Source organism: Leishmania major, chromosome 19, assembly GCF_000002725.2.
Source record: "Leishmania major strain Friedlin complete genome, chromosome 19".
In the NCBI taxonomy this organism is placed as follows: Eukaryota; Euglenozoa; class Kinetoplastea; order Trypanosomatida; family Trypanosomatidae; genus Leishmania; species Leishmania major.
Genome location: NC_007260.2, coordinates 528805 through 554861, shown reverse-complemented (window position 1 = coordinate 554861; position 26057 = coordinate 528805). Strand labels below are relative to the sequence as shown.

Genomic DNA, 26057 nt, shown 5'->3' with positions numbered 1-26057 from the left:
GGCAGAAAATTCTAGCAATTTTTTTTTTTTAAAAGAAAACAGTAGATATATATATAGGTGCATATACAAATATATCATATATAAATACCTACCCATATCACTATAAATGCATCGGCTTACAATATATATATATAAGAAATATATACGGCAATAACAGGATGGTCAGAGATACCAAGCGAGCGAGAGAGCGAGCGGAAGAGGGGGAACGTCGCATATACGCAATGGAGAGAGAAGAAAGCAGCCCACGCATATGCCTCTGGGGCGTTGCCGTAGGCCGCCATTTTCTGCACAGACCCCGAGACGGACACGAAAAGGAGGGAGGGAGGAGGGAGGGAGGGAGGGCTATTGCGCGTGTCTGTGATGCATACCAAGAGATAGGGACGGAGGGAGAGAGAACGAAAGACCGGCGCGCAGGTGCGTGTATGCGTGTATGAGTGTATGCGTGTGTGTGTGTGTGCGTGTGCGTATATGTTTGTGCGCGAGTGAGGGAGCTTGACGTGTGAGCATGTTCTGTTGGAAGCCGCTAGGTAACGATGACAACGAAAACAACCATCGAAAAGAGGAAAAACAAAAGAATAACGAGGACACGAGAAGAAGGCCACATGAGGGCCACACAGACACGCGTCGGTCCTCCCCTTATGGCTTCCTGTTCCGCTCCCCCTCCCCTCCCTCCCTCCCTCCCCCGCCTGCAAGGGCACGACATAACAAGAGAGAGAGAGAGAACTAACGAAGAGGAGAGGCGAGGAGAGGAGGAGGAGGGGGGAGGGGCGCGTGTCTGCGCGCGCTTAGCGTTTCTTATTGAGCAAACAGCGATGGCGCACACGCACATGCGCATGCACCCTTCCCAACACAAACAAAACTCACGACAAAAGCAACACACACACACATACACCACACACACTCAGAGTCCGTTGAACACACGCACGCAGAGCAGCCAACACAGAAACGACATGAATCCGATCGAACTGAAGAGTCAGGTGGCGAGGGAAAGCAGGGAGGAGAAGGAAGTGGGCCTGCTCAACCCCGCACGTACTTGCACGCAAGGCGGTCCTCTCGCGCGTCGAAGGTGCGTGGCAGGTGGGAACAGACCGCCATGACGACGTGGAGGATAAGTTCCTCCAGGAGTGGTGGCGGCGATGGCTGCCCGCCCGCGACGCAGCGCGCAACGAAGCACCGAAAGGCGTCGTGGAAACCGAGAGAGGTGCCGCGACTTCTGTCGGGTTGCTCTTCATAGGCGAATGCGACCTCATTCAGGGCACGGAGCACGCTGTTGCCCAAGAGGATGGTGACGTCGGCGCGCGGCAGCTCCAGCTGGGGGGTACCGGCTCGGCACTGAGACACCCATCTCAGCGCGCTTTGCAGAAGGAGCGCACTGTTGCTCACCGCCGCCCACTCCTCCAGCACCTCCGCTGGCTGCTTGAGTAAGCCCTCGAGCTCGAGCAGACGGGCTCGCCAGCTGGCCAGTTGCAGCCATCGCGGAGTCGCATTACATACACCACTTGTGACGCGCAGACACAGCATGCGAGTAGCCGCATCCTGCAGTGCGCGCGCCAGAGGCATGCGCGCCATCGGGTGGCACACGAAGGAGTCACTCCATGAGTCCCGCAGGTAGTCCAGCCATTGCTCCAGCAGTAGTGCAGGCGGGGGTACGACACATACGATGCACCGCTGCAGCACTGGCGGCGAAGCCATTATCTGGTCTACAAGGCGCACAGTTTCTGCCGCCGTCTGCCGGTTGGCGGCATCCCTGTCGCCCTGCAAGATATTGTCCAGAATCTCGAGAAACTCGCGGGGAAGCGCCGTCCACAGCAGACGCAGCTGCAATCCCATTTGGGCTGCGTGGAGAGGCGGCGTGGCACCTGATGCGTCAGTGTGCGATGCGAGGCGTGCGACCATCTCCGGGCCCGCGTAGCCCGGCGCCACTTCGCAGGCGTTCTCGCTCCTACCGTCCACACTCTGCACCGGGCCCTTTGACAACGCTCCTGGGAACCGCATCCTCACCAGCCGTGGTAGGCGGCTCGCAACAAAACCACGCAGATGTTCCGGGGTCGCAGCTCCGCCCACACCAGTGTCAGACGTCGCGAGTGCACCCCACCCGCGAGCCACCGCCGTCGCGCCGCCGACAAGCAGCAGGTAGAATGCAAAGGCCGCGTTCCACAGATCCGCAGCAGCAGCACATACGCCCACCTCATCTGCGCGGGGTTGGCGAGATTCTGTCCGCAGTGAGCGCTGACCCTTGTCCGCAGCACTGCGTCCCCAAAGCACATCGTCTTCCGTCTCTGCAGCAGCCCAGCCGCCGTCGTCATTTCTCAGCCGCGCCGCGCAGCGGAACCCGCTGAGAACCAGCTGCGTTCTCTCCAGCAGCGCTGAGACGATCATCTGCTCGCTCCGCACCACAGCAGAGCCGTTGGCGCCCGCGATCTCGACGATGTCCGCCGAGGGTGCCAGCCCTTCCAGCAGCGCCTTCACGCAGTCGTACCCCTGAGCGGCGGCGCCCGGGCCCCCACAGACGCCTTGCGGCCCAGCAGCTGTCAGCCGCACCAGAAGGTTGGCCGGCGTGAGGTTGCCGTGGGCGATAGAGCGGCTGTGGAGGTGCGCCAGGCCAGTAACCACGTCCCTGAACCAGCGCATGACACATACAGGCGTCACAAACTTGCCGTAGGTGGCGAGGAAGTCGCACCACGCACCACCGGAGACGTTCTCCAACAGTACTGCGCGCACTTGGCAGAGGGAAGCAGCAGCGGGATCGCCACCTGCGACAGGACCTGCTCCTTGCATCATCGCCGCCGTGACTATCGGCGTTTCGATGCCGCCGGCGTACCTGCAGCGACACACCCTCTCCTCGGCGGTGACTACTCCAAGTAAGGTGACGACGTTGGGATGTGCTTCGAGAACTCGTCGCCCGAGCACCCCATCACGGCCATCGCGAGGTGAGGCAGCAGTCCGAAGGTGAAGAAGAGCAGCCACCTCCCCTGCTACTGCGGGCTCCTCTACCGGGCAGTACGGGGACCATCGCTGAGTGAGCGCGGGACAGCCAGGGGTTGGCAGGTCAGTCGCACTCGAGATCGCCCCCAAGTGTGCATGGCTGCGCCGCGGGGCAGGCGCAGGGAGCAGTTTCACGACGCACCCGCGACCGGCGAAGTCGGTGCTCTCCGCGAGGAACACACGGCGAGGCCGCAGCGCTGACAGCGACAGGGGCGGCCCACGCGATGGGGTAGTGGAGGCGACCACGCACTGCTGCACAGCGTCCAGGTCCCATGGCAGAACCCGAAATTGCGGACCGGCGAGCTGCTGAACCAGACAGCACAGTGCACCCCGGTGGTGGCGCTGCGCCTCCCACGGCGCAGCAACGCACTCCGGTTCCATGACATCACCGCGGATGTCCTCGAAAGTGGTGGCAACATCGTTCACGTCGGCGGCGGGCGGCTGCACTGATGCGCAATTCGTACTCTCGAGCACGTCCAACGCTGTGATGACGAGCGGCCACTCAAAGGGCGGGACAAGCAGCTCCGGCAGACCCATAGCTGCTGTCTCCCGGAGGAGGTGCTGACCAGCGTGGGCGTGGAAGGGCATCTCGAGTGGCGGAGAACCGGTAAAGAGAAGGCGGGGGTCGTATAAAAGGGCCGGTCCCGTGCGTATGCGTGTCTGAGTCCAGGCAGGTGTCCGCGCAGCGCAGTGAGGGGGAGGGGGCCTGACGGTGGTGGTGATGCGCGAGGTGGGGCGGTGGGGCGAGGTGGCTGATGCGGTTGAGGTCTTTTCGAGAAGTGGTCGGCGCGAGAGAGGCGAGGTGAGCAAGAGGGAAGTCAAACTCACATCAGATGGTGGCCGTGGCGGTGGTGGTACAGAAGCGAGGGGAGCCGGCTGCCGCACAGAGGCAGTGAGCGTGTCTGCGTTCGATGCAGCGCAGACGGATGCTTCCCACCTTGGAGTCGCCACAGTGACTAGGAGCCTTTGATGGGACAGACCAGGGCGCGACATGCTTATGCGCGCGTGACATCTTCTCGATAGACATACTCATAGGCGAACAGACCGAAAAGCTCATGACGCGGAACGCTGGACGCGACCGCAGGGTGCCGGGTGCCGGGTGCGGTGTGTATGTGTGCATGTGTGTAGAGAGAGGGGAGGAGGAGGAGGAGGTAGAGGGGCAAAGACAACCGCACTTGCAAGTTCTTACGCGAACACACGCACACGCACACAGAGAGGGAGGGAGGGAGGAAGACGCCAGAAAAAAGAAAAGCAACGAAAAAGAATGTCGGCGCAACGCCCTACAATATATATATCTATATATATATATATATATATATATATATACACGTGTGCCTGTGCATGCAACACAACACTCGCGAACGGTGCTGCGCAGGTGATGCACACATGAAAACTCACCGAGTCGTACAGGGCAGACGAGCAGACAGGCGCGCACGTACACACACACACACACACGTCCGCTGTGAGCCTTGATGGCGTAAAGGGATCTGCTCAACACCGTCACGCGAACAGGCGTACCGGCACTCGCACCAGCCCGCTCACATGTACGCACACAAGCCGGCGACATGCAGAAAGCACCGTCTGCATCCCCTTTCCTCGTTTGCAGCAGCTGCTGTCGCTTCAGAATGATTGCCTCGTAGTCTCAGTGACAGAACTCAAGGAATGACGGCGCACCGCTGCATGCTCTTGTCGGCGCGTGCGTGCCGAGGTAGCACTTGAGCGGAAACGTCAGAGGGGGGGGGTATGAGGAAGGCAGCGGGGGGGGGGAGGATGCGGCGATGTGCTACACAAACGCCAGGGCTGTCCGGGGGTTGGGGTAGGCGGGAAACGACACTACCGACAACCTTCGCTTCTGCTCTTCTTGCCCTTTCGCTCTTCGTGTGGTATCGACGCTAGCGATCAAGACATGCCACGGAGAGCGTGCGCGCAAACAAGAAGATATACAATGAAAGGGTACGCTGAGGAGGCAGCACACGAGGGCGGCACCGTCTAGAGCGAGGGGACACACACACATACACACAGAGAAAGAGAGAGAGAGCGAGATGTGAAAGCAAAACAAAGAAAGAAAGCGAATCGTAATCGAAGAGAAGGGGAAAACGCACCGTGAGCCCTCTGCGTGCGCCGCTGCTTGCCTATTCCTATCTCCATGTTGCGAATTGGCACGAGGCCCGTCCTTCCCACTCTGCATGAGCCCCTGACCCCCCGACCCTCTCGCCTTCGCCTAACCGCTCTCTCGTAGCACACGATGCAAATTTGTTCGCTTCTTTTTCTCCATCTCACGCAGCTCCTTTTCTCTCTATTGCCCGGGCGTTTTGGCGTCCAGTGGCTCACCATCATCACATCATCCTCGCCGCCCCGGCCTGTGCCGCCACGAGATCGGCCATGAAGTTCGGGGCCGCACCGCACGTATTGGGCATCAGGATGAGTTTATTCGACTTCCCAGAGCCCACTTCCTTCATGGCGTCAAAGTACTGGTTCAGCAGAAGCAGGTTCATAACATCCTTCGCGCGCATACTCGGCACGGCGTTCACGAAAGACTCGATGCTGCTCTTCAGGCCCTTCATAATCGCCTGACGCTCCTGGGCGAGGCCTACACCGGAGAGTCTCTTCTCCTCGTAATCTGCCTCGGCCGCTTTCACCGCCAAAATCTTATTCAGCTCCGACTCGTGCTCAGCCGCCGTGCGGCGGTACGCGTTGATCTGCGTCTGCGAAATGGCCGTCTTCACACTCGCGCTTGGCTCGATGCGGGTGAGCAGCGTGCTCTCCAGCGAGAAGCCGAAGCCGCGCAGCTTCTCGGTCAGCTCGGCACTGACCACCTTCTTGATTTCGTCAGACATGAGGAACAGCTCATCCAACGTGTACTTCGGCACCTCGCCACGCACTACGCTGGCGGCGAAGCTCGCAATCTGTTCTGAGGGGTTCGAGAAGCGGTAGAAGGCATCCTCGGCGCACTCGGCGATGACCTTGTAGTGCAACCGGGTTTCAATGTTGACGACCGCGTTGTCGCGTGTTTTGGTTTCTACCCGAACGGTGGAGATGGCGACCTTGAGCGAGACGACACCGCGCACCGACTCGACACACGGAACTATGCAGAAGCAGCCCGGGTCGGCAGTACGGTCAAACTTGCCGCAGTTCTCGATAATGCCGACCTCCGACGTCGAAACGCACCCAAAGCCGCAGAAGGTCATTTTCCTCGTCGAGCAGGCACGAGCAGGGTGAGCACGCACACATGCGAGTAGAAAGGCGGAAGGGAGAGCGGCGGGGGCGAGCCGCGCAGGCGGTCCAGGCGTAACAGAAAGCCGAGCGAGCCACAGCTGAAGCAAACACAAGGACACAGACGACACGAAACTCGACGAGAGACGACACGACCAACCGATGGAGGGAGGTGCGGCGACCCACACGCGCACGTCACACACACACACACACACTCACAGCAGGGAAAGTCACGAGGACAGCCGAGCGAACAACAACAAGCGCGGATTTATGTTGGCAACAGAAAGGGCGCGAAGACGAGCAAAAATCAAAATGGCGCGTGCGGAGAGGAGGGTGGGAGGGAGGGAGGACGATAGGGCTGAGTTGCCTGCGAAGTAGACGCGCATGCGCAGCAGATGAGATGCGAGGCAACAACGCGGCCGGAGATGGGCGACCGCGCAGAGAGAGAAAATTTAAACAAGAAATAAAAGAACAGAGGAGGTAAGGATGATGAAGGTGGTATCCATAGAGAAAAGAAGCAGTCAAAGGCAGGACATCGTCAAAGCTTCTTCAAGCGCGCCCACCATAGCCAGTGCCAGAGGTGTTCCTCATGCAAGTGAGGGGTGGCAGCGGGGAGGCAGTCAAGGTTCGAAGGGAAAAGAGGCAGAAGTGCAGAGAACCGGGGTTGGGGCGGGGATGGGAGCATAGCTCAGCTTCCATGCGTCAAAAAGACACTCTCATCTCTCGGGTTCGCATGCGCGACTCTCCCTTTCTCGACCGCCCCCTCTCTCCTTACACGCTCGATTTGTGTCCTTCGACAGCTTTTGGGAAGCAGGCGCTGCACAGAGGAGGAGGCGCTTCATGCCACCGTCATCTGCGGGGACGGAGTCAACGGAAAGGCTCGCCCCCTTGCTCTCTCTCCATATCGATCGCCCTTTGTATCCACATGAAAGCTTGGCGTTTTTTTTTTATATGTTTTCGTTCCGTTGCCGTGGGAAGCCACGCAGACACACAGGCGGCCATACCGATACAATGAACAGCGATATAAATACAGATATGAGGCGGCTTGCATGTCTGCGTGCGTGCGTGAGCGGAAGAATTGCACCTCGCCCAAAAGAGCATGTATATATATATATATATATAGAAGAGGAACGGACATGCCCACCTTCTGCCCAGCGCATACCCGAGGGTGAAGCGATGGGAGCAGGCACGACAAGAACAACAACGTGTATGATGCGAGCAGCGTCATGGTAGTCAAACACACCCAAAAAAGGTGGTGGTGGTGGTGGACGATATGCGTTAGCACGCGCATGATGGGTGCGTGTCTAAGTCGATGCGTGGCACGCCAGTCTTCCTTGCCTTTTCTTTTTCGTTCCCTTCGTAGCCTTCATAGTGGTGAGTCTGCATGCTCCGTGCGTGTGTGTGTGTGTGTGTGTGTCGACACGTCGGCAGTGATGCTGCCGCGATGCGCCAGTGAGAGCGAGGGAAAAGGACGCGACTACAAGAGCGACAACAACGAGAACAGCCGCACACGCCACCGCAGACGACGACCACCACGAGTGAGGCGATCCGTTTGCACGCCGGCACACAGAGGTGCCGCTCCTCTCCTCACCGTCGACTCTTCACACAGGTGCATCCATGGCGCAACACCAATTGTACACGGTAAGGCACACACGCACACGCACACAGAGACAGAGGGCGAGACAGCGGCAGGATGCGTAATACGCGAACGTTACAGCTCCACTTCCTCCTTCCTCCTCGCCCCCTTCGTCTCAGACAGACAGACGTACATGCAGAGGTGCACCAACAACAAACGAACACAACAACAGCACGACGCATCGCACGTGACAGAAGAACAAAGAGAAAATGCGTAAGCGTGCGAGCTCCCACGAGCGCCGACTTCGAAAGTGACGAGAGAGAGAGAGAGAGAGATGTGGCGTGAGCCCGCAGCCGTGTTTTCCCCCTCTTTCGCTCTCACCGCATCATGTGCGTCACACCCTGGCGCAGCTGCGCCGCCACCTTCTCCAGCCCGCCGTTCGACTCCAACATAATGACACTTGAACTGCTGTTTGCGGCGATGGCTTGCAGCGTGTCGTAGTACTGGTTCATCAGCAGCATGTTTGTTGCGTCGTTGGAGGTCAAGTCGCGCACCTCACTCTGCACGTCCTCGATGGAATGCATCAGACCAGCGACGATGGCCTTGCGCTGCTCGGCGAGACCCTCACCGGAGAGGCGACGCGCCTCGCACCGAGCCTCAGCAGCACGCACGCGCTTCAGCTTTTCTGTCTCAGCCGCGTCCACGGAGGCGACGCGCAGCCGCTGAAATTTCTGCACCTCGTTCATCGCCTTCGTGATCTCCGCGCCAGGGTCAATATCGGAGATGAGGGCGGACACGATCTCGATGCCATAGGTGCCGATGATCGCGTCGACCTCATCCTTTAGCTGCTGCGAGATGGTGCCGCGCTCGACGTACAGCGCCTCCAGCTTGTACAGAGGGATCTTCGCTCGAATCGAGTTCAGGACGTAGTCCCGCATGCACTGCAGCGACGAGTCGCATGCGTAGTACACCTCGGCGAGCTTGTCAGGGGACACTTGGTACTGTATGACGAGCGATAGCGTCACAAACACGTTGTCCTTTGTTTTCGACTCCACCTTCAGCTCATACTCCTGCAGGCGAAGAGTAACGCGGCGAACGAGAACGGAGCCGCACCACAGGCAGTGGATGCCGGGGTCGGCAGTGTAGGAGAAGCGGCCACAGGTCTCGACGATACCGACCTCGGACTGAGAGATGGACGGGCAAGTGCCCATTGGTGCAATGACAAGAGAGTCGAGGAGGTGATCTGTGGATGGAGGAGATGGACGGTGACGATGACGGCGATGATCTCACACTGCCGCTCGAGTGCTTTTTCGGTGCGCACGAGTCAAAACACCGAGCAAGAACGGAAACGCAAGACACAGACACACACACACGTGTAGAGATGGATTTGTGACGGATGCCGTCGCTGCAGATGGATGGTTGAGCGAGAGGAGGAGAAAAGAAGAGAGCACACAGGGATGCGTTCAGAGGCGCGCCACCAGCAGTACGAATAACAAGGTCCTTGTCACAAGTTGCAGCGACGTATCAAGGAGGCAGAGGAGGGGGTGAGGGTTATCGGGTTTGCAACACCCGATGATGATGCGCCTGGTTCGGCGCGTTGCACGGCCTCATACAAGGTGCGTGTGAGACGCCGAGGGGCATCACTAAGAGACACTCAAGCAAGTGCTAGCATATATGTTCGTGCCTGTGGAGTGCTGGCCACAGTGGCCTGCACCCCCTTTCTTTCGTTTCGATTACTCGGGTTACTTTATAGAAAAGGTACGAGAGAGAGGAGGCAGGCGGTGGTGCTGATGGGTGGGCGAGCGCCTTACCTCGCACCTCCTCCTTTGCCCAGCTTCGACAAACCAAAAACCCTCACCACATGTCTTCTGCTATCCCTTCGCACGGGCGACCACCAACCACACATACATGTCGTCCCGCACGCCGATGGAGAGAGCCAAGGCCATGAAAGGCGGTGCAGCTACATCCGCTTGCGCGACACCCACTGCCCATTTTCCATGACCAGCTCGTACTCGTCGTCTTCGTCTTCCTCGGCCTGAGCTTCGCCGCCGCCTGCAGTCGTTGCCACCTGCGCCGGCTCCGGGTCTACCGCCGAGGGGTCGTAGCCAGCGCCATAGCCCGTGGCAGTGACTGCTTCCGACTCGTACGAGGTGGGATCGACGCCGCTGCTGGCGTTCCGCGCGTGCGCGGAGCTAGATGCGTCCACATAGCTGCTTCCCTCGCCAAGCTGACCAGCGGCGTTGCCCTGAAACTCAATGCCACTCGCCTGTCCAGCGTAGGCGCCGTAGTACTGGTAGTAGTCTTCCTCGTTCCACTGCTGCTGCTGCCCCTGGCCCTGCGTCGCATCGACACCGCCGCCCCACGTCCCGGCCCCGACTGCCTCGCTATTGCGCATCCAGTGCCGGTAGGACTCGAGGAGGTACTGGTAGTACTGGTGGTACGGGTGCTTGGCGTTGAGGAAATCGAAGTACGGGTTATGCTTTGTGCGCGTGCGAACCTTGTCTTGATATCGCGCCCCGTCACACGATGCGACCACGTACTTGGCCACGTACTGGATGATTTCGTCCTGCTTCGTCGTGATGCCTGGCGGCACGTTGTCGTCCACCACCGCCGTGTCGGCACCTGCTGCGTTGTAGTCCGCCATAGATAGGGTCGGAGGCCGTGTTATGTGCGCGCTTCTTCTACGCGAGGAGACAGCGACGCTGTGGTCCAAAACTGGCTTCCTTTCGTTCGTGTGTGGTCTTGGTGCTTCGCAAACCGTCGCGCCTGCGTGTGTGCGGGTGCGGGTGCGTGATGACCGGCTCACAAGGGAGGCGAGAGGAGGACCAAGAAGAATAAGTGAAAGGCTGGTCACTGAAGATCATCACGAGACCGTCGGCAAGAGAGAAAGCGGCCACTCGCGTAGAGGGCCAGCAACAACAGCAGTGAGGGGCGATCGGCGGCTTTGATGCCGCCATCCACCCTCCCAGCGGCTGCGCAGTCGTCGCCGCAGCAGATGCGCTGTCGACTTTCCTCTGGCTCGCTCGCCCGCTCTCTCCGTAGTCGATGAGGACGGAGCTGTACGCGGGCACCAGGACCGAGGTGCGCGAGAGGCCATGCAGGGTGTTGGCATCCGCGCACAGGCGAACGTTCGGCGCGCCCGCGACTGCTGCTTTCCATGCAAGTCCTGCAGGTCTTTTTAGAGGTAATCCAGAAGTGTGCCGGTTAGAGTATGTGATGAGACAGTCGGAGGAAGGGGGTGTGGGGGCAATCGGCGCACAAAGCCGCCACACAGACTCGCACCAGAAGCGTCAGCCCTCCTACGTGTTTCTCTCCATCCCGGTGTCCACGGTCTTTGTGTAGCAGTTGTAACACATGCGGTAATCCCAGTTATCGTCCTTGATGGCGACGAGAGCGCTCCGTACCGGGTAGCCGCACCTGTAGCACGCAAAGGTCTCGCGCTTGCCACCCATCTGGTAGAGCTGCAGCGAGCCACGCTTCGCCCAGGCGTACATGGCCTTGTCTACCCGTTGCCGACTCCGTCCGCTAACGCGAGGCGAGGGCGAACGGGAGAAGGTGAAGTCTTCACTCGGACGTGTGCGGGCATCTCCCGGGAGGTGAGCGTAGCGCTGATGCTCCCGCTGATGTGTCGGTGACCCAGTCTGCAGAGCCGGGGCAACGCGACGGTGAAGCTGATGGTGGCCGATTGGGAAGTTGAAGGTCTTGCGCTTGTAGAACTGCGGGCCGGTGAAGTGCTTCTGGCGGATGCTCTTCGCGGCTGTACGACGGAGGAGGAAGCTGCCTACGCCACCCTTGATGCCTCCCATCGCTGACATTGACAACGGCAGACGAACCTCAAGGCAGGAGTTCCACGCCCTTTTTTATCGCTCTCTCGGCGTTGTTTCCGCACCTCACTCTACCAGTGTCGTCGATGCGCAGATGAAAGACGCAGAGTGATGCACACATGCGTATATATATATGTGTGTGTGTCCCGAAAAAACAAACAGAGTGGGAGAGGGCGGTTGGGCGGAGAGCGAGTGTCCTGGGAGAGCAGCGGCAGTCATGGGCAACGTAACAGACGTCTTGTTGGTTGCCTCCACTCGCGAACGAAGGCTCTGGCACAAGGCGGGCGTGATGCCTGGGCTTATCAGCACACGAGCACATACGCGCACGCGCGGGTGTCCAACATGGTGCGGGGGAGCCTAACAGGCTACGCGACAGCTCCTTTCCTTTTTTTTTTGGTGTGTTGCTTCATGTCGTGCGATTCGTCGGCAGGACCGTTCGCCCAAGACGCCCGGGTCTTTGCCGTGGTGGGCGAGCTGCTGCGGCAGCTGTCTGCGTTACCGCTTGCTGGCGTGCTTGTGGCGGAATCTGGAAGCTTCTTGATGCGAAAAAGAAGGAGCGTAATGTCGTGGCACGCGCAGAAGTGCCTGTCAAAACACGTCTCTTTCCTTTTTCGTACTGGGGCTTGCATTCCCATCCAAGTATGCATTCACACACACACACGCACACACACGCACAGCGGCGCCTGTGCAGGCGCAGCGCAGGCTCGGGCGACGTAGTGACAAACATCGGCAGGAGTCCTCTTCAACGGTACTCCCCCCCCCGCCCATGCCCTGACACACAACAGAAACTGATCCAATAACGCACACCTACAGAAGGGCAAAGTGAGCACGCTCCACAGCACCAACGTCGATGTTGGGTGGCGACTTCAGCCTTTACCCACCGAGAGAGAGAAAGGTGGTGGTGGTGGTGGGGGGAGGAGGGAGCCAGCCGGCACCGAAGAGATACACACGGAAAAGTTGAAGAGGAATCACTAATAGCACAGCAAACAACGAAGGAGAAGTGCTGACATACACGAAGATGGGTGGAGGGCGTGATGGTGGCAGGCGCCATCAGACACGCTCTGCTTCTGACCACGGCACATCTCGGCCCCCCCCTTTATGATAATCATGTGAGCTCTACAGGAGGGCACATCGCCACACACAGCACATCTGCACAGTGGCTAAAGGCAAACACCAGCGAACTAGCCGCTTCGAGCTCTCCCCCTGGCTCAGCTTTTGCTCGCTCCTGTTCTCCCCCACCTGCGTGCGCGCCACCTCTTCCTCCCTCTCAGGTACCGCCGCACCTTAGCACTCGAAAACTCGGCGGATCTGCTCCACCCCCATCGACTGGTGCGTGGCAGGACACGTTCGTTGCTCTCGCACGTACCCTTGCAGGCAAGGGTAGCAGCCCACGATGCCGCTGGTGAGGCAGACCGCCGCGTTCGTAACGTGTCTGCGGCAGACGGGGCACTCACCAGCTTTCGGAAGGCTACTTCGGTCCTCTGGCAGCGGCACGTCGCTGCCAAGCACTGGTGGCGGCGGAATCGGAAGCCCCTCCTCCCGGATCTGACGTGGCGAGGATGCCCCGTCAGCGTTCCGTGTGAAGTCCAGCAGCCGAAAGCCACAGAAGACGAGGATCAGCACGACCCGCGCGACAAGCAGCGCGCGCTGCGCACGGGGGCCCGTTGCAAGCGAGTCTTCGAGGGTACTCCGGCGCAGCGCGATGCCGAAGACACGATGCAGCGGCGACGTGTAGGGTGTCATCTCCAGCAGGAAGCACATCATATACAGGAACCGTGACCCCTGCTTCATGACGTGGTAGATCGGGTAGACGTACTTCGCGAGGAAGTGCAAGAGGGCCGCTCGGTGCGGGTAGCGGTAAGCATAAGCGTTCCGCATGGCGACGGCGTCAACGGAAGTGTCGGTGTTGCGCACGTACCACTGCTCCGCCTTTCGTTCCAGGTAAGGCTTGAGCGTCAAGAGGAGGAGGGAGATGACCTTGTTGCGACGGCTAAGTGTCTTGAAGCGCAGGTAGCCGTACGGAGCGTGCTCCGCCTTGAGAAGCTCGACGGACTTCAGCTGCGAGAGCGCCGCGGCCTCCGCCGCGTTCCCCACAGCCTCCGCCGCGTCTGTGGCGACAGCATCCATGAGTGGAGTGGGCGTCGCCATGTCCGGCGACGCGATCGCCGCGACGGCGGTATCTGCCGGTGCGCTCGCGTGAACGCGCAGCTGCGAGGAGACACCGTCGTTGATGAAGTTCATGGCGCGCTCTTCCGGAGTGGTCACCGGTGGTGGCCCCAGCAGCAGCCAGCGAAGGTACCGACTACGCGCACCAGGCCTGCGGCCTGGTGACGATGGCCCGGATGCAGCGGCGGATGACGAGGACAGTGGCGGGGCAGCGGCGAGCGGCCCGTCGACCTCCGCGCGACGCAGGGCAAATATCATCTCGGAGAAGGTGGTGTCGGCGTGCTCCAGCATCAGCCGCTCCAGCATCCCCGACACAGCCAAATATATCTCATCACTCCAAGGCAGCAGCACAGCCGCCCGGTCACTCTTCTCCGCGAGCAGCGTGTGCGCAAACTGGAATGCCTTGTAGAGGGACTGGTTGATGCTGGTGGTGAACTGCACCTCAACCACTGTCGGCAGCGGTGACGCGGTGTTGATTTGCGAGAGGAGGTTGCTCTCGAACATTGTGCCCGCGCGCTCCTTCAATGATGGGGGAGTGGGGGGAGGGAGGGAGGGAGTGTTGACGGCGTGTGTGTGTGTCCGAAGATGAAGAGGACGAGAGCTTATGCGAGCGTGCGCTACTTAGCACAGGGTATGGGATGGCTACAGGTGTCTGCTCACAAATGGGTGGAGAAGTGTGTGTGTGTGTGTGTGGATATGTGTGGCGGAGGGGCGAGACAAAGGACAAAGAAGCGCACGCGGGACCCTGTCGGAGAAGAGCCGAGATTGGGGTGTGCATGCATGCCCGTTTATAAAAGCTGAGGGGTGGTGACGATGCCGTTCGTGTTGGTGGCGGGAGCGGGGAGGGGGTGGGTGAGCCAGGTGTGCAGTGAGAGGAAAGCAGAACAGCACGACATAGGGGATCGACGGGGTTCTCACTGGCATTCAAAAAAAAAAAACAAGTCCACCCCACTCCGTGCGCTTCAGTTTGTGAGGGTGAGGAGGGTGGGCGGGTAGTGTGTGTGTGTATGTGCACGACGACCACCAGCCAAGTGAGGCAGCGAATGTACCCCGCCTCCCCCCCACACACACATACACAGGTCGGAGGGGGGAGGGGGGGGGCGGGGAAGAGCTTGCTGTCTTCGCATTGTCGAGCTTGGTTCTTCGAAATCAGCTATCTTGGCACGCTTTTCTTTGGCTAAACAGTGAGGCGAGAAAATAGAGGGCAGCGTGTGCGTGCGTGTGTGTGTGTGTGTGGGTGTGGGTGGGGTCCGGCCGCAGCCAACGAAACAAGCGGACGTACCTGATGTCCTTCACCTCGTGGAGTCTTTCCGCTTCTTGCGTGTTCACCCTGCTGCCGCCGTTGCTGGGGTGGCCACAACAGCAACAATAGCCACTACAGCAGCACCAGCACTGCGGACGAGTGGATCAAGGGCGACTCAAGAAGAGAAACACATCAAACTTAAGAGGAAAGCAAGGTGAAGGGGGAGGGGGGGAGGGAGAACCGGCGAAGCTGTCAGTCAGCGCTGGCCCTGGCGCGGACGTGCACATGCACGCGTAGGTGAGTCGCTGCGAGTGCACGCAGACTGCATTCCAGAGACACACACATATACAACTGCAGAGTGATCAACGCTCCCGGAAAGTGACGGAATCAACTCACAAGATTGGTGTCGGTGACGTACGTGAGTGGGTGAGCGTGCGTGACCTGTTCGCAGACAGCTGTTTTTACGAGAAGCAATACTCTGCCGACCCCGGGAGCCAACCGAACAGAAGCCGCAGTTGCTGAACCGCATTTGCATTGTACCCACCGCTGCTGCTGCCACACAAGCCGTGGAGGACTTGGCTGCCCCACCATTCCCGAAGACGTGCTCCGATGGTGGAGAAAGGCGTCGTCTGCTGCTGCGGCTGCTGTGCCGTCGTCGTTCCAGCAGCATCGACGCTATCGCTGCCGTTGGCCGCCGACGTTGCGTAGAGGGAGGCCAGCGCCATGCAGCTGCAGCGCATGGCGACCTGCACCGCTACCTTCCGTGTTCGAGCTGCACCTCCCGTCACCTGCTGTGGCGACGGTGAAGTGGCGGAGCTGGAGGGCTCGCCGTGAGTGTGGCTATCGCCGCTCGGTACAGCGTCCACATCGAGCGAAGCGTACGCGCTTGCCAGCAGCGCCAGCCCATCGGCCACGTACGGGTGAAGGACGCCAAGATGCCGCTTCGCAAAGTGTGTGGCTTCTTTCAGCTCCCGCGCCGCTGCCGGTTCATCTCTGTCTTCGCACAGCATCACCGCCCCGCGAAGGAGGCGGAAGAGAACGACGTTTTGCGGCGTCCACGCAGCGGCAGGAACTCGCTGAAGGGTAGCCCCCTCCGCTTCGGTGGAGAGCGAGGGCGCTGCTGCCGTTATGGGCGCCGCGTAAACGCCATGTGTCTCGTAGTGGTCAAGGAGGACGGCCATCATGCGTTGCAGCACATCACCGGCGCGGTGCCTCTGCGTGTGCGGGAGTGCTCTCACGTGCGCGCCCGCGGGGCATGAAGCCGTTGCGGCCATGGCTGAGGCGCCGCGAAAGTGTGCGTAGATGCCTCGTGCATGCGTACCGCCAATGCCATTCTCTAACTTCACGGCACTACTCTTGTCGACGCCGCTGCTGCCGCGGTTCTGAGGACTGTGAGTGGCCTTCCCGTCGTCACTGCCGTCGCTGGCCCCCTTTGCATTTACGTACGCAACACCCGTGGCGGCGCGTCCCTCTCCGCCGCCCTCGTCATCATTGTCCTCGCCTTTCACCACTTGCACTGCTGCTCGGGCGGTGGCGGCTGACATTATGGCAGGCTCAAGCTGAATGCGGTGCATCTCCGTCGGCACCGTGGCGTGTCGGCTGCGCAGCGTCGGGGTACTGGTCGGTGTCGATGTTAGACTGTCGAGTCGCGCCACGCGACGCTGCTGATCCTCAACTGTGGTGTTGAGCGTCGTGGTGGCGTGAGAAGGTGAGGGAAGCGGCAGAAAAGGCGGTGACGGCGACGCTGGTTTCAGCGCCTGTGATCGCGAGACCGCTGCCAACATCGATGGTGACCCATTCATCTGGCGCGTCGACTGCTGCTGCTGCTGCGGCGGCGGCGGCGGCGTCGGGGCGTGCGGTGGCGTCGTGAGCAGTGAGGAGACGTTGCAGCCCACGTCCGACCAGACTAGCTCTTCGCCTGCGGTCACGAGATGAAAGACAGTCCATGCCTTCAAGATATAGAGGAGTAGGGAGAGAGATGGCGGGGAGTGCAGGGTGGTGCAGGCGGCACGCTCAGCGGCGAGCAGGTGCAGGTACGGCAGCCCAACGTCCTGCGCCACCGTGGACTCCTCTCGCGGGAGAACAGCAAAGGCCGCCGCACCGGTGCCGTTGCCGACGTGGCTGCTGTGGTGCCCGCTCAGCGAGTGCGGCCCGTGCGGCGCTGCGCCATCGTCACTGCCGGCGTGAATGGATGTGGCTCGCTCCGCTGAGATCCAGCCCTGCGCAGAGGCGCACAGCGCATCATGCGCGGTACCGAGCGCCACGTCAGTGGCCGCCTCCCCGTCCCCGCTGCTCACGGAGTGGCCTCTGCCCTCGCTATTTCTCCCCTTCTTTACCGCCGGCTCTGGGAGGTCTGGGAGCCGCCGCAGGCTCATACACGTCGCAAGGCACGCCAGCAGAACGTGCATCTCCGGTACCAGCGTCCACTTGGCCTGCCGATGGAAAACGCGAGCAAACTGCTGCCCTTCGCGGAGGTAATGCACAGCTCGCACGAGAGACAGCTGCGTGAGGTGGTGGCGCGCCATGGTAACCAGCGCCGCCGCCTTGATCTGCACCAGCCCGCGAAGTTGCGCCGGGGCGGAGCACTGCAGCTGATCGGCCAGCAGGAAGTGGTGCCTAAGGTGAGATGGGCTGACGTCGCCGCTGCTGGTGCCCTTTCCGTTACCGTTTCGGTAGTCCGTGGCGCTGGTAACGCGTGTGCAGCCACCCTCCCGCGCACCCGCACCAGAAGCAATGCCCCACGTATTGCCTGACAGGTGCAACATTTCGGCGTCGACGGTGAAGAGAACTTGGGCCATGAGCTGCTCCGCATGGTGCAAGCCAAGTCGCAGGATGGGGATCGATGGTGCCGTAGATGACGTCGCTGTGGAGGAGAAGGCCGCTGCACTTTGCAGCTCCTCGGCGCCAGTTGCGGCGGTGGATGAGGTGACATGCATGGTGGCGGCTGATCGCATGAGCACCGTCACAAGCTCTAGGTAGAGCTGCAAGGCTCGGCGGAAGCCAGGAAACAACCAGTTGCATGAAGGCGGCGGCTGCAGATGTGACGCGGCCCTATGGGACGCTCGATGCTCCAGAAGCATCGACGATGGTGACGGCGAGCGGCTGTGCTTTCGGATGCCCGGCAGGGATGCGCCTTCAGGCCGACGGCACGTTGGCAGAGCGCCACCTACGACGACTTCGCCTTCGGCAGCTTCTTGGGGCAGCTGAGGCGGCGAGGTCACGCGATCTGCCGCACCCTCGCCAGAGGCATACGTGACGTCGGTCACTCGTGACAGGGCGCCGCTCAGCTCCCGCTGGAATCGAATGGCGAAGGGATAGTTATCCCGTAGGCCCAACTCCACCAGGCACCATAACAGTGCAGCTTCGTGTGCGGTGGCAGGTGCTGTGCCTGCTGCAGCATCTTTCGGTGCACCCCAACGGAGGAGTGGAGCGGCCTGCACCCCTGCGCACTGATCGCGTGCAGCACCAGTCTCGTCGTTATGAGCGCTCTCCGTCTTCAGCCGCTTCTCCCCCTTCACGTTCGCACTGGTGGCAGATGGAGCGCGCAAGGTCGCGGTTACGGCGGCGTCGCCCAAGCGCCACTGGCCGAAGACGAACGCGTTGATCTTAGCGTACTCCACCGCGCGGTGCACCAAATCGCAGGTGATGGAGAGTACGTCTGCGTCGTCTGCAGCGTCCGTGTCGCGTGCCGCGTCCAAGGAAGAGAGCGCTTGCCGTGCTGGAGGACGGATTCGGTGATCGCCGAAGAGCGCCACGTAGGCCGGATCGCTGCGGTAGCGCCGCAGGAACTCCACCTCCTCCTTGGCCGCCTCAAACGTGCCGTCTCCTCGACTTGCATGCCTGCCCTTCGCGCGCTCCTCCGTCGCACTGACGTTGCACGGTTGTTGCGCTCCGCCGCCGCCGCCGCCGGCGCCTCGAGCGATAAGGTCAACGATGGAGAGCGATTCGCGATGCTTCGCGGAAAGCGGCTGCAGCGTCGATGCCGCGGCAGACTGCTGGTAGAGCAGGTACACGTAGCTGAGACAGTGGTACAGGCCCAGAACCTCCGCTGCCAGCCGGACGTCGAAGCCGAGCGCGTAGCACGGGGAGACGTCGGCGGTCGTTGTCGTGGCCGCGGTGCCCGTGGCGAAGTCGGGCGGTGCCACTGGAGTAGCACGGTTGCAGGTGTACTGCAGCGCGCAGAGGCAGAACGGGCTCAGTCGACTTCGAACGCACCGCAGCGCCTCACGCCACGTCACGCCTTGCTCCGGCACGTCCACGCTCCCGCTCGGAGGCGGCGCTTCTGCCGCAGTAGCCGTCATCACGTCTCCCTGCGCCTCCTCTTCTACCCACCGCACCACCGTCATGTAAGCCCGAGACAAAACATGCAGAAGCTGGAGACTCTCTTGATAGCGGCGGTAATGCAGGCGCAGGTCTACGGTGTGTGCCTGCATCTGGGCGCTGGCATCGGCGAAGGTGGTTGTCACGGCACTCGAGGAGGTTCGCACCGGCAGCGGAGGCGGTGGCGGCAGCGAGCCACACGCCTGCAGGATGGCGTAGTGCACCTTGCACTCCTCCACCTGCACCATGGCAGCGCAGGCACGGCCCTCCTCCGTAATCAAACGCTCGATCAGCCGATAAAAGGCCGGCAGGGGAGGCAGCTGTACCGCGGAGATGGCAGTCGCTGACGATGATGAAGACGTGCGGGACGACTGCTGCTGCTGCTGCGGCGGCGGCGGCGGCGGCGGACTAGGGGGCGTCCAGCGCTCTTGAAGGTCTTCCCACAAGAGCCGCACGGTTCTCGCACGCGCGGCATCGGTAAACTGCTGCGCGATCCACTGCCGCGCTTCCGCCAGACACTGCAGCGCGCGGTTGTGCTGAGCGCGTCGGTGGCATATGAAGGCCTGTAGCACATGCGCGCGTACGACGAGTGAGACCGCGATCGTTATGGTGTCACTGGCCGGCCCAAACAGAAGGTGCTGCTCGCCGTCCCCGCTTCCACCGTGAGACCTGTCTGCTCCATCTACAGCTGTTTCACGCATCGGCCAGGCCAGCGTGAAGCTGGAGAGCGGCCAGGCTAGGGCTGTGACGGTAGCATGATTGAGGAAGTACATGCTCGCCACCCGCGACTGTACCCCCGCGTCGGTGCCGCTAACGCTCGCCCACAAGGAAGCAGAGGACGAGCGGGCAGCCGCGGAGGCGGAGCTTCGGCTCACGTCCGCCACCTCTCGCAGCACGTCGTCGAGGGAGTACGAAGCGCTGCAGCTGCCTCTGCTCTTGTCGCCGCCTCCTGCAGAGTCGTTGGAAACACGGCACTTTTGATGCCACCAAGACGCTGTGGAAGACGCCAGCTGATACGGCGGCGGCGGCGCGGCTCCGGGGACGGTGTCAGTTGACACCGAGAGAGATGTCGTTGCGAAGACCGGCGCCAGCACCTGCTCCGCCAGCTCTAGCGCCTCCAGACCCGCGGTGCAGCTGAGCGTACGCGGAGGCGATGAGGCGGGTACGGCGGTACTTGTCGATGAAACCTCTGTGCGTGCTGCAGGCACGTCCACGAGCAGCAGATACTCGGCTGCACGCAGTCGCGTGACAAGTTCTTCGCACTTCCACTCGGCATCAAAGGCGGTGACGTGCAGTGGGAGTGCAGCCTCGGACGTTGTTGCTGTGGGCAGCGTGGCTGTGCTTGCTCCAACACCACTACTGTTGATGCTAGGCTTGTCCGTCGTCGCTCCACTCGCACGCCGCAGCGACGGGGGTGGCTTGGTCAAGACGTGGTGCAGCAAAAGAAACGCCTGTAGAGGCTTGCCGCTCTGTGTCACCATGTCCTCCGCCAGGCTCCACAGACGCAGTATATAGTGTCTGCTGTCCGTCATCGCTCTCGTCCCCCCTTCACGCATCAAAACAAGTTCGGTGTATGAGTGGCGTGTGGGCGTAGGCGTGTGTGTGTGTGTGGAGGGGGGAGGGAGACAAGGCGCGGCTCGAGGTGATCGGCTGGACCACCACCGCCATACGCATGCACGAGTGGATGATAGTGTGTGTATGTGTGTGTCGATGTGCAGGTACTCCGATAGCGATTCAATATCGATGTATCCGCGTGCGGTGCGCAGGCAGAGAGAAGAGAAAGAGTGGAGAAAGTGTGCGTGTGGGGTGTGGTGGTGGTTGTGGTGGGGGCTCAACAGCAGCGTTGCGTCACATCCTCCATCCATTGAGCAGAGCGATAGCCCCGCGAGAAAAAAACGTCCCAGAAAGTTGAAGCCCTTCCGAGTGCATGCGTACACACGCACACCGAAGCCAGCTCGAAATATGCCCAACATGGAGGGACAGCAATCATGAGAGCTGCAGGGGCGCGCAACGAGCAAGCATGAAGAAGATGTACGCGCGCCGGTCGGAGGGGTGCGGGTGAGGGGGTGGTTATGTGGTCGTCCGCCAGACATCTGCGCCTTGCGAGAGTGTCAGAGAACACTCCGACAGAGAAAAATGATACGCTCCGCTGGAACTTCCGCGGAACTGCTGTCGCTGAGGTGCCCCGCGCCCGCTCGCACGTCTGGTGCACCTGCTTCGCGCCGCATGCCCGCGTGACCATCTGAAAGACAGGCCCCAGCCACAGCAGCCTGGCTTGCCTCCTCACGGCGCTCCGCACCGGCCCGACAGCGGTGGAGGATGGCACATCGCGACGCATTGGGGGGGGGCACAGGTGCCGGTGCTGCTGGCCCGTCGCGTTCGCCCCTCACTTCAGCCCGTCTCTGGCCCTTGGGAGCTGGTGTACAACGACGAGGCGGGCACGCTTGCAAAGTCAGCCGTGCCGGGGGCGCCGACGCCGACTGCATGGATTGCGGACCCGGCCACCGGTCTCACACGCCAGGCCGACAGCCCCCGCTACGGCACTACAACGGTGCGACACGCGCTCCTTGCCGGCATCTGTCCCACACCGAAGCGCAGATAGGCGGTGCAGCAGGCGGCACCGCCACCCCTCCGCTGCCTGTGTTCGCTGTGAGGGCGGCATACCGGGGGTTGTGCCCGGTATGCCACGCGAGATGCGCGGGTTGCTCGAAGCCCGAAGCACAGCGCATTTCACGCTGTGGTCTTGCACGCAGTGATGCGGTTGCGCATACATCTGCCGCGTGCTGCATGCGCTTCCCCCTGTCGCGTGTCGATGGCTGCCCCCCCCCTCTGTGTGCCCCTTCGCAACGACAGGCCGTGAGCTCGCTGTGCGCAGACACACGCTTACGCGCGGGTCCCCTCCGCTCGACACACCCGCTCCTGCCAGAGGCGTGCGGGTCCAGGAGGGGGTGGAATGCCCCCGCGGCCGCAGACGCACAGCAGCGAGCCGCACGGACAGAAACGCCGTCCGGAAACAGGCCCCAGGGCCCGAGAATGCGAGCGCTGTGTGCACCTGCGGTCAAGCACAGCACGCATATACGGTGTATGACATCCAAGAAGGCATGCAGGGGTCAGAGAAGCACGAGCGATGGACGGGTAAGGCGCGAGGAGAGAAGACGAATAGGCAGCGTGCCGGTGGAAAAGGGAGGAGTGAGTGAGGCCGAGTGGCCTTAGCTGCTTGCGTCTGTGGTGGTATCAGCGGCGCTCTGAGCTGTAAGATGACATGATCACTTATTTGCATATACATGTATATGATTGTGTGCGTGTGTGCAGTACTGTGTACAACACCACGCTGCCGCGGTGCTAGCGGTGGTGTCGTTGGCGATGCATTTCAAGCGCGATCGCGCGGGCGTGTGCCCAGGGTGGACGGAAGTGAGTGGGTGCGAGGGCCGAAAACCAGGAAGAGACGGTAAGAGGCACAACAAGCGAAGCAGAAAGACAACTCAGGACAGCATGCGAGCGTGATCGTGGGTGTTTGGCGGGGTTGGAAGGACGAGAGATGAAAGAACGGCTGTTGTCTCTCCCGCGACCCCTGTGATTTACTTCCCCTCACCCTTATCCGTGGATGATGGCGCGCTGCTGCAACGGTTTCGATCATCCACTACCAACGCGCCCTCAAGGCTACTGCTATCCCACGTCGGCCGCACGATATTCTGGTGGGGGTGGGTCGGTGGGCGGGCGACGTGGATGCACAAGACGCCATGCTGGCGATGCTGAACACGAGGACAGCTTAGCATCGCTGCCGCCGTTGCCGCTCAAAGTGCATGTTTTTCGAATCGCCGCTCATGACCATGTTGCGTGTAAGTATCCGCCCAGCACCCTCTCCTACCGCACACACAGGAGGGAGAGAGGGCGCGAGAGGTCAGGCTTCAGACACGCGGACACCTCAGCCCATCGGCTGCTCACAGCACGGCTTACCACTTGAAGCGAGCACCAGCACCAACAAAAACAAACAAACAAAAAATGGAGATGACCAGAGGCGCAAACCCGAGCACGCAAACCACATGTGGCTTTCGTAAGAACAGCGGCACCGCGCCCAGCCCGACCGCGCACGGAGGGGTGGTGGTGGTGGTGGTTGGTTGCCGGTGCTTAGAAGTAGCGATGCGGACGGAAGCCGGCCGTTGCCACGTCCTGCTGCCAAAGTGAGCGAGATTTGCGCTTCCAGCCAAAGCCCTTCTGGTCAAGTCGCTCTTGCATGAGCTGCATGTGCGGCCCGCGTACACCACTGCTGCGCGTTGCGGCGCTCCAGTTGTGCCCCATCGGCTTCAGCGTCTGCAACGGCAGCCAACGCTGCGAGGCGAGTCGGGCGGCACTACCACTGCGCGCACTGTGGCAGCCGGACGAGACAGCAGCAGCTGCAAAGGGGTGTACGGGGAAGCTTAGGTGATCTGCATCTGCGGTGCAGGCAGCAGCGCTGCTGCCGCTGTGACTGCCAAGGCGGTCGACTGGCCGAGTTACGATTGAGAGCTCTGACGGCGGCGGATGCGCAGCAGCGCCGCGTAGATGCGCCGTTCGCGATGCCTCTTCGGCCGCTGCCGCCGCTCTTTCTCCCGCCGCCTCCGTCGGAGCATCGTAGCAACGCTCTTGTCGCACGCGATGAATGGCCGCGTACTGGCTGCGGCGGCTCAATGGGAGGGGGTGCTCGAGCGGTAGGCGCATCTTCGCGCAGAGATCAGCGTCGCGGAGGCGCTGCAGGCAGTCGTCGGTGCGAATCCGAATCGCCTCTGTACGCGCGCGAACGCCAACGTTGACAGGAAAAAGCCGCATCGCGAGCACGTTGTTCGTATCGTGTTTGGCGTACGGCAACGAGGAGTTGTGATGCCGCTCAGGGTGGTGCTGCTCGGTGAAGAAAGCACCCATGTCGAAGCCGTCAGCGTGCCCGCCCTGCAGCTGCTGCTGCTCCCCGTCCAGCGTGCTAGAATCTCCACCAACCTGGCGTTGGATGGCCATGTTAATGCTGTTGTAGACGTGCATGTCACGCGGCAGCTGCATCTCGAGCCCAAGGTCATGCCGCTCCGCGTAGAGAGACGGCGGTGGTAGATTCTCGCTGCGAATCTTGTGAAGCGTGAATGGCGGCTGCACGAGATACTGCACGCGAGAGCCACCGTAGAGCATCTCACAGGCGGCCGCGCGACGCAGTGCGTATGGCAAAAGTGGATTGGAGGGCGGCTGTTGCCCGGCCGCGGGTGCTGCGGCCAATGTGTCAGCACCCGCCTTCCTCGCCGCCGCACTGACGCTCCGCTTCAGCATGACAGTGCCGCACTCGCATACCAAAACAAGAAAAACTGAGGGAATACCAGGGAGGGAGGGAGGAACGTACTGCGACACCCCGTTCTCTCTCTCGCTCGTGTACGATGGCGTTCCTTCTGCAGTTGGTGCTACCCCCGTATGCGGTAATGTGCCCCCGGCCTTGGAGGGGGATGAGGAGAATGAGGAGGGAGGGTTTGGGTGGGTGGGGGGAGGGCGTGGACGTTTTGGGGTGCAGGTGCCGGGACGAAGGTTGTGCAGCAACGTACCAGAAAGACACCACCCTGCCCGAAAGCAAGAAAGAGCAATGCGCTTCCCTTCTTCGCTCAGGCTGTCGGGGTTCGGTGGGGCGGCGACAGAGACGGAGAGAGAGAGAGAGAGAGACACACACACACACACAGCAAGGGGGAGGGGAGGGTGAGTTGCGCACAGAACGAAAGCCGCGGGGAGATGGAGAAGGCCTGTCCAGTGGGCAATCCATGGCACGCCGTTGTCCAAGAGGTACCACCGCTCGACAGCCTCCTCTAGGGCTGGGCGGGGGGAGGTGGCAGAGGGAGGATGGACGGAGCGACGGCGGTCCGCTCCGCTCAAAGATAGAAAGACAACGCGGAGAGGGACGACTCGCTCAGCAGTTCGATGCGCCCAAACGATGCGCAGTCCTGCCGACCCGCGCAGCGCTTGGCTAGCGCATTATGCCTCAGTCGCGATGGCGCCAGCCTTGAGCGAGCGAGCGATAGAGGAGAGGGTGGGTGAGTGGTGGTGTGCGGAGAGCATCAACGGCACACACACGGCACACACACACACGCGAAGAGAGAAAGACAGAGCAGAGAGGCAGATGTGCAAGCAAGCACAAATATATACGGAAAGGTACAAGTACAGGCACCCGCGAAAGGGGTCAAGTTCATGAGAGAGAGAGAGAGAGAGGCGGGTGGGTGGGTGGGGCCATGAGAAGAAACCAGGCCGTTGAGGTTGAAAGGCAGTGGTGAGCCTAATCCTGGAGCGAGCCTGCGCTGTATGAGCTGGCATTGCAGTGGGCTGAAGGGCGCCAAACGATGCTACTTGGCCTGGTTCCTCGACATCGCCGCAGTGCAATAGAGATCGGTGAGCTGTGGTTATGCATGTGCGCACTTACTGGCTTGCGCATGGTAGAGCGGACGCGTTGGAGTCACAACAGCAGCGGCTCGCGGGCTGGCTGGGCAAGAGGAGGGAGGAGAAGACGTATGAAGGAATAGGCTGATCGACGGGTATCTGCATGGACCGCCGACTGCGAGCCTTCACTGCTGGAGACGTGCACTGGTGGTGTTCGTGAGCTGGCGGAGGTGGGTATGCGTGTATGTCTGCGGGGCGACGGGCGGTGAAGGGTTGCGGTAGTCGTGAGGAGAAAAGTGTGATCGAGCGAGAGAGCCAATGGTGGCAGAATGAAAGGCAGGGAGGAAGGGCGGTG

The 26057-nt window shown here is 61.2% G+C and overlaps 8 protein-coding genes across 8 annotated transcripts; all 8 read right to left on the bottom strand.

The window, feature by feature from the left end:
• Window positions 1-1017: 1017 nt before the first annotated feature.
• Window positions 1018-3573, bottom strand: LMJF_19_1300 (hypothetical protein; the record flags this gene model as incomplete). Its single annotated transcript, XM_001682661.1, has 1 exon — window positions 1018-3573. The coding sequence occupies one exon, from the start codon at window positions 3571-3573 to the stop codon at window positions 1018-1020; it is 2556 nt and encodes an 851-aa protein (XP_001682713.1).
• Window positions 3574-5321: 1748 nt separating this feature from the next.
• LMJF_19_1290 (conserved hypothetical protein) lies at window positions 5322-6173 on the bottom strand (the record flags this gene model as incomplete). Its single annotated transcript, XM_001682660.1, has 1 exon — window positions 5322-6173. The coding sequence occupies one exon, from the start codon at window positions 6171-6173 to the stop codon at window positions 5322-5324; it is 852 nt and encodes a 283-aa protein (XP_001682712.1).
• A 1978-nt stretch (window positions 6174-8151) lies between these two features.
• Window positions 8152-8985, bottom strand: LMJF_19_1280 (conserved hypothetical protein; the record flags this gene model as incomplete). Its single annotated transcript, XM_001682659.1, has 1 exon — window positions 8152-8985. One exon carries the CDS (start codon window positions 8983-8985, stop codon window positions 8152-8154), a length of 834 nt encoding a protein of 277 aa, XP_001682711.1.
• A 749-nt stretch (window positions 8986-9734) lies between these two features.
• Window positions 9735-10418, bottom strand: LMJF_19_1270 (putative RNA binding protein; the record flags this gene model as incomplete). The annotated part of the gene is made up of 1 exon (XM_001682658.1): window positions 9735-10418. The coding sequence occupies one exon, from the start codon at window positions 10416-10418 to the stop codon at window positions 9735-9737; it is 684 nt and encodes a 227-aa protein (XP_001682710.1).
• Window positions 10419-11073: 655 nt separating this feature from the next.
• Window positions 11074-11589, bottom strand: LMJF_19_1260 (conserved hypothetical protein; the record flags this gene model as incomplete). The annotated part of the gene is made up of 1 exon (XM_001682657.1): window positions 11074-11589. The coding sequence occupies one exon, from the start codon at window positions 11587-11589 to the stop codon at window positions 11074-11076; it is 516 nt and encodes a 171-aa protein (XP_001682709.1).
• Window positions 11590-12882: 1293 nt separating this feature from the next.
• Window positions 12883-14268, bottom strand: LMJF_19_1250 (putative peroxisome assembly protein; the record flags this gene model as incomplete). Its single annotated transcript, XM_001682656.1, has 1 exon — window positions 12883-14268. The coding sequence occupies one exon, from the start codon at window positions 14266-14268 to the stop codon at window positions 12883-12885; it is 1386 nt and encodes a 461-aa protein (XP_001682708.1).
• A 1200-nt stretch (window positions 14269-15468) lies between these two features.
• On the bottom strand, window positions 15469-21192 carry LMJF_19_1240 (conserved hypothetical protein; the record flags this gene model as incomplete). The annotated part of the gene is made up of 1 exon (XM_001682655.1): window positions 15469-21192. One exon carries the CDS (start codon window positions 21190-21192, stop codon window positions 15469-15471), a length of 5724 nt encoding a protein of 1907 aa, XP_001682707.1.
• A 2263-nt stretch (window positions 21193-23455) lies between these two features.
• On the bottom strand, window positions 23456-24481 carry LMJF_19_1230 (conserved hypothetical protein; the record flags this gene model as incomplete). Its single annotated transcript, XM_001682654.1, has 1 exon — window positions 23456-24481. The coding sequence occupies one exon, from the start codon at window positions 24479-24481 to the stop codon at window positions 23456-23458; it is 1026 nt and encodes a 341-aa protein (XP_001682706.1).
• Between the last annotated feature and the right edge of the window lie 1576 nt (window positions 24482-26057).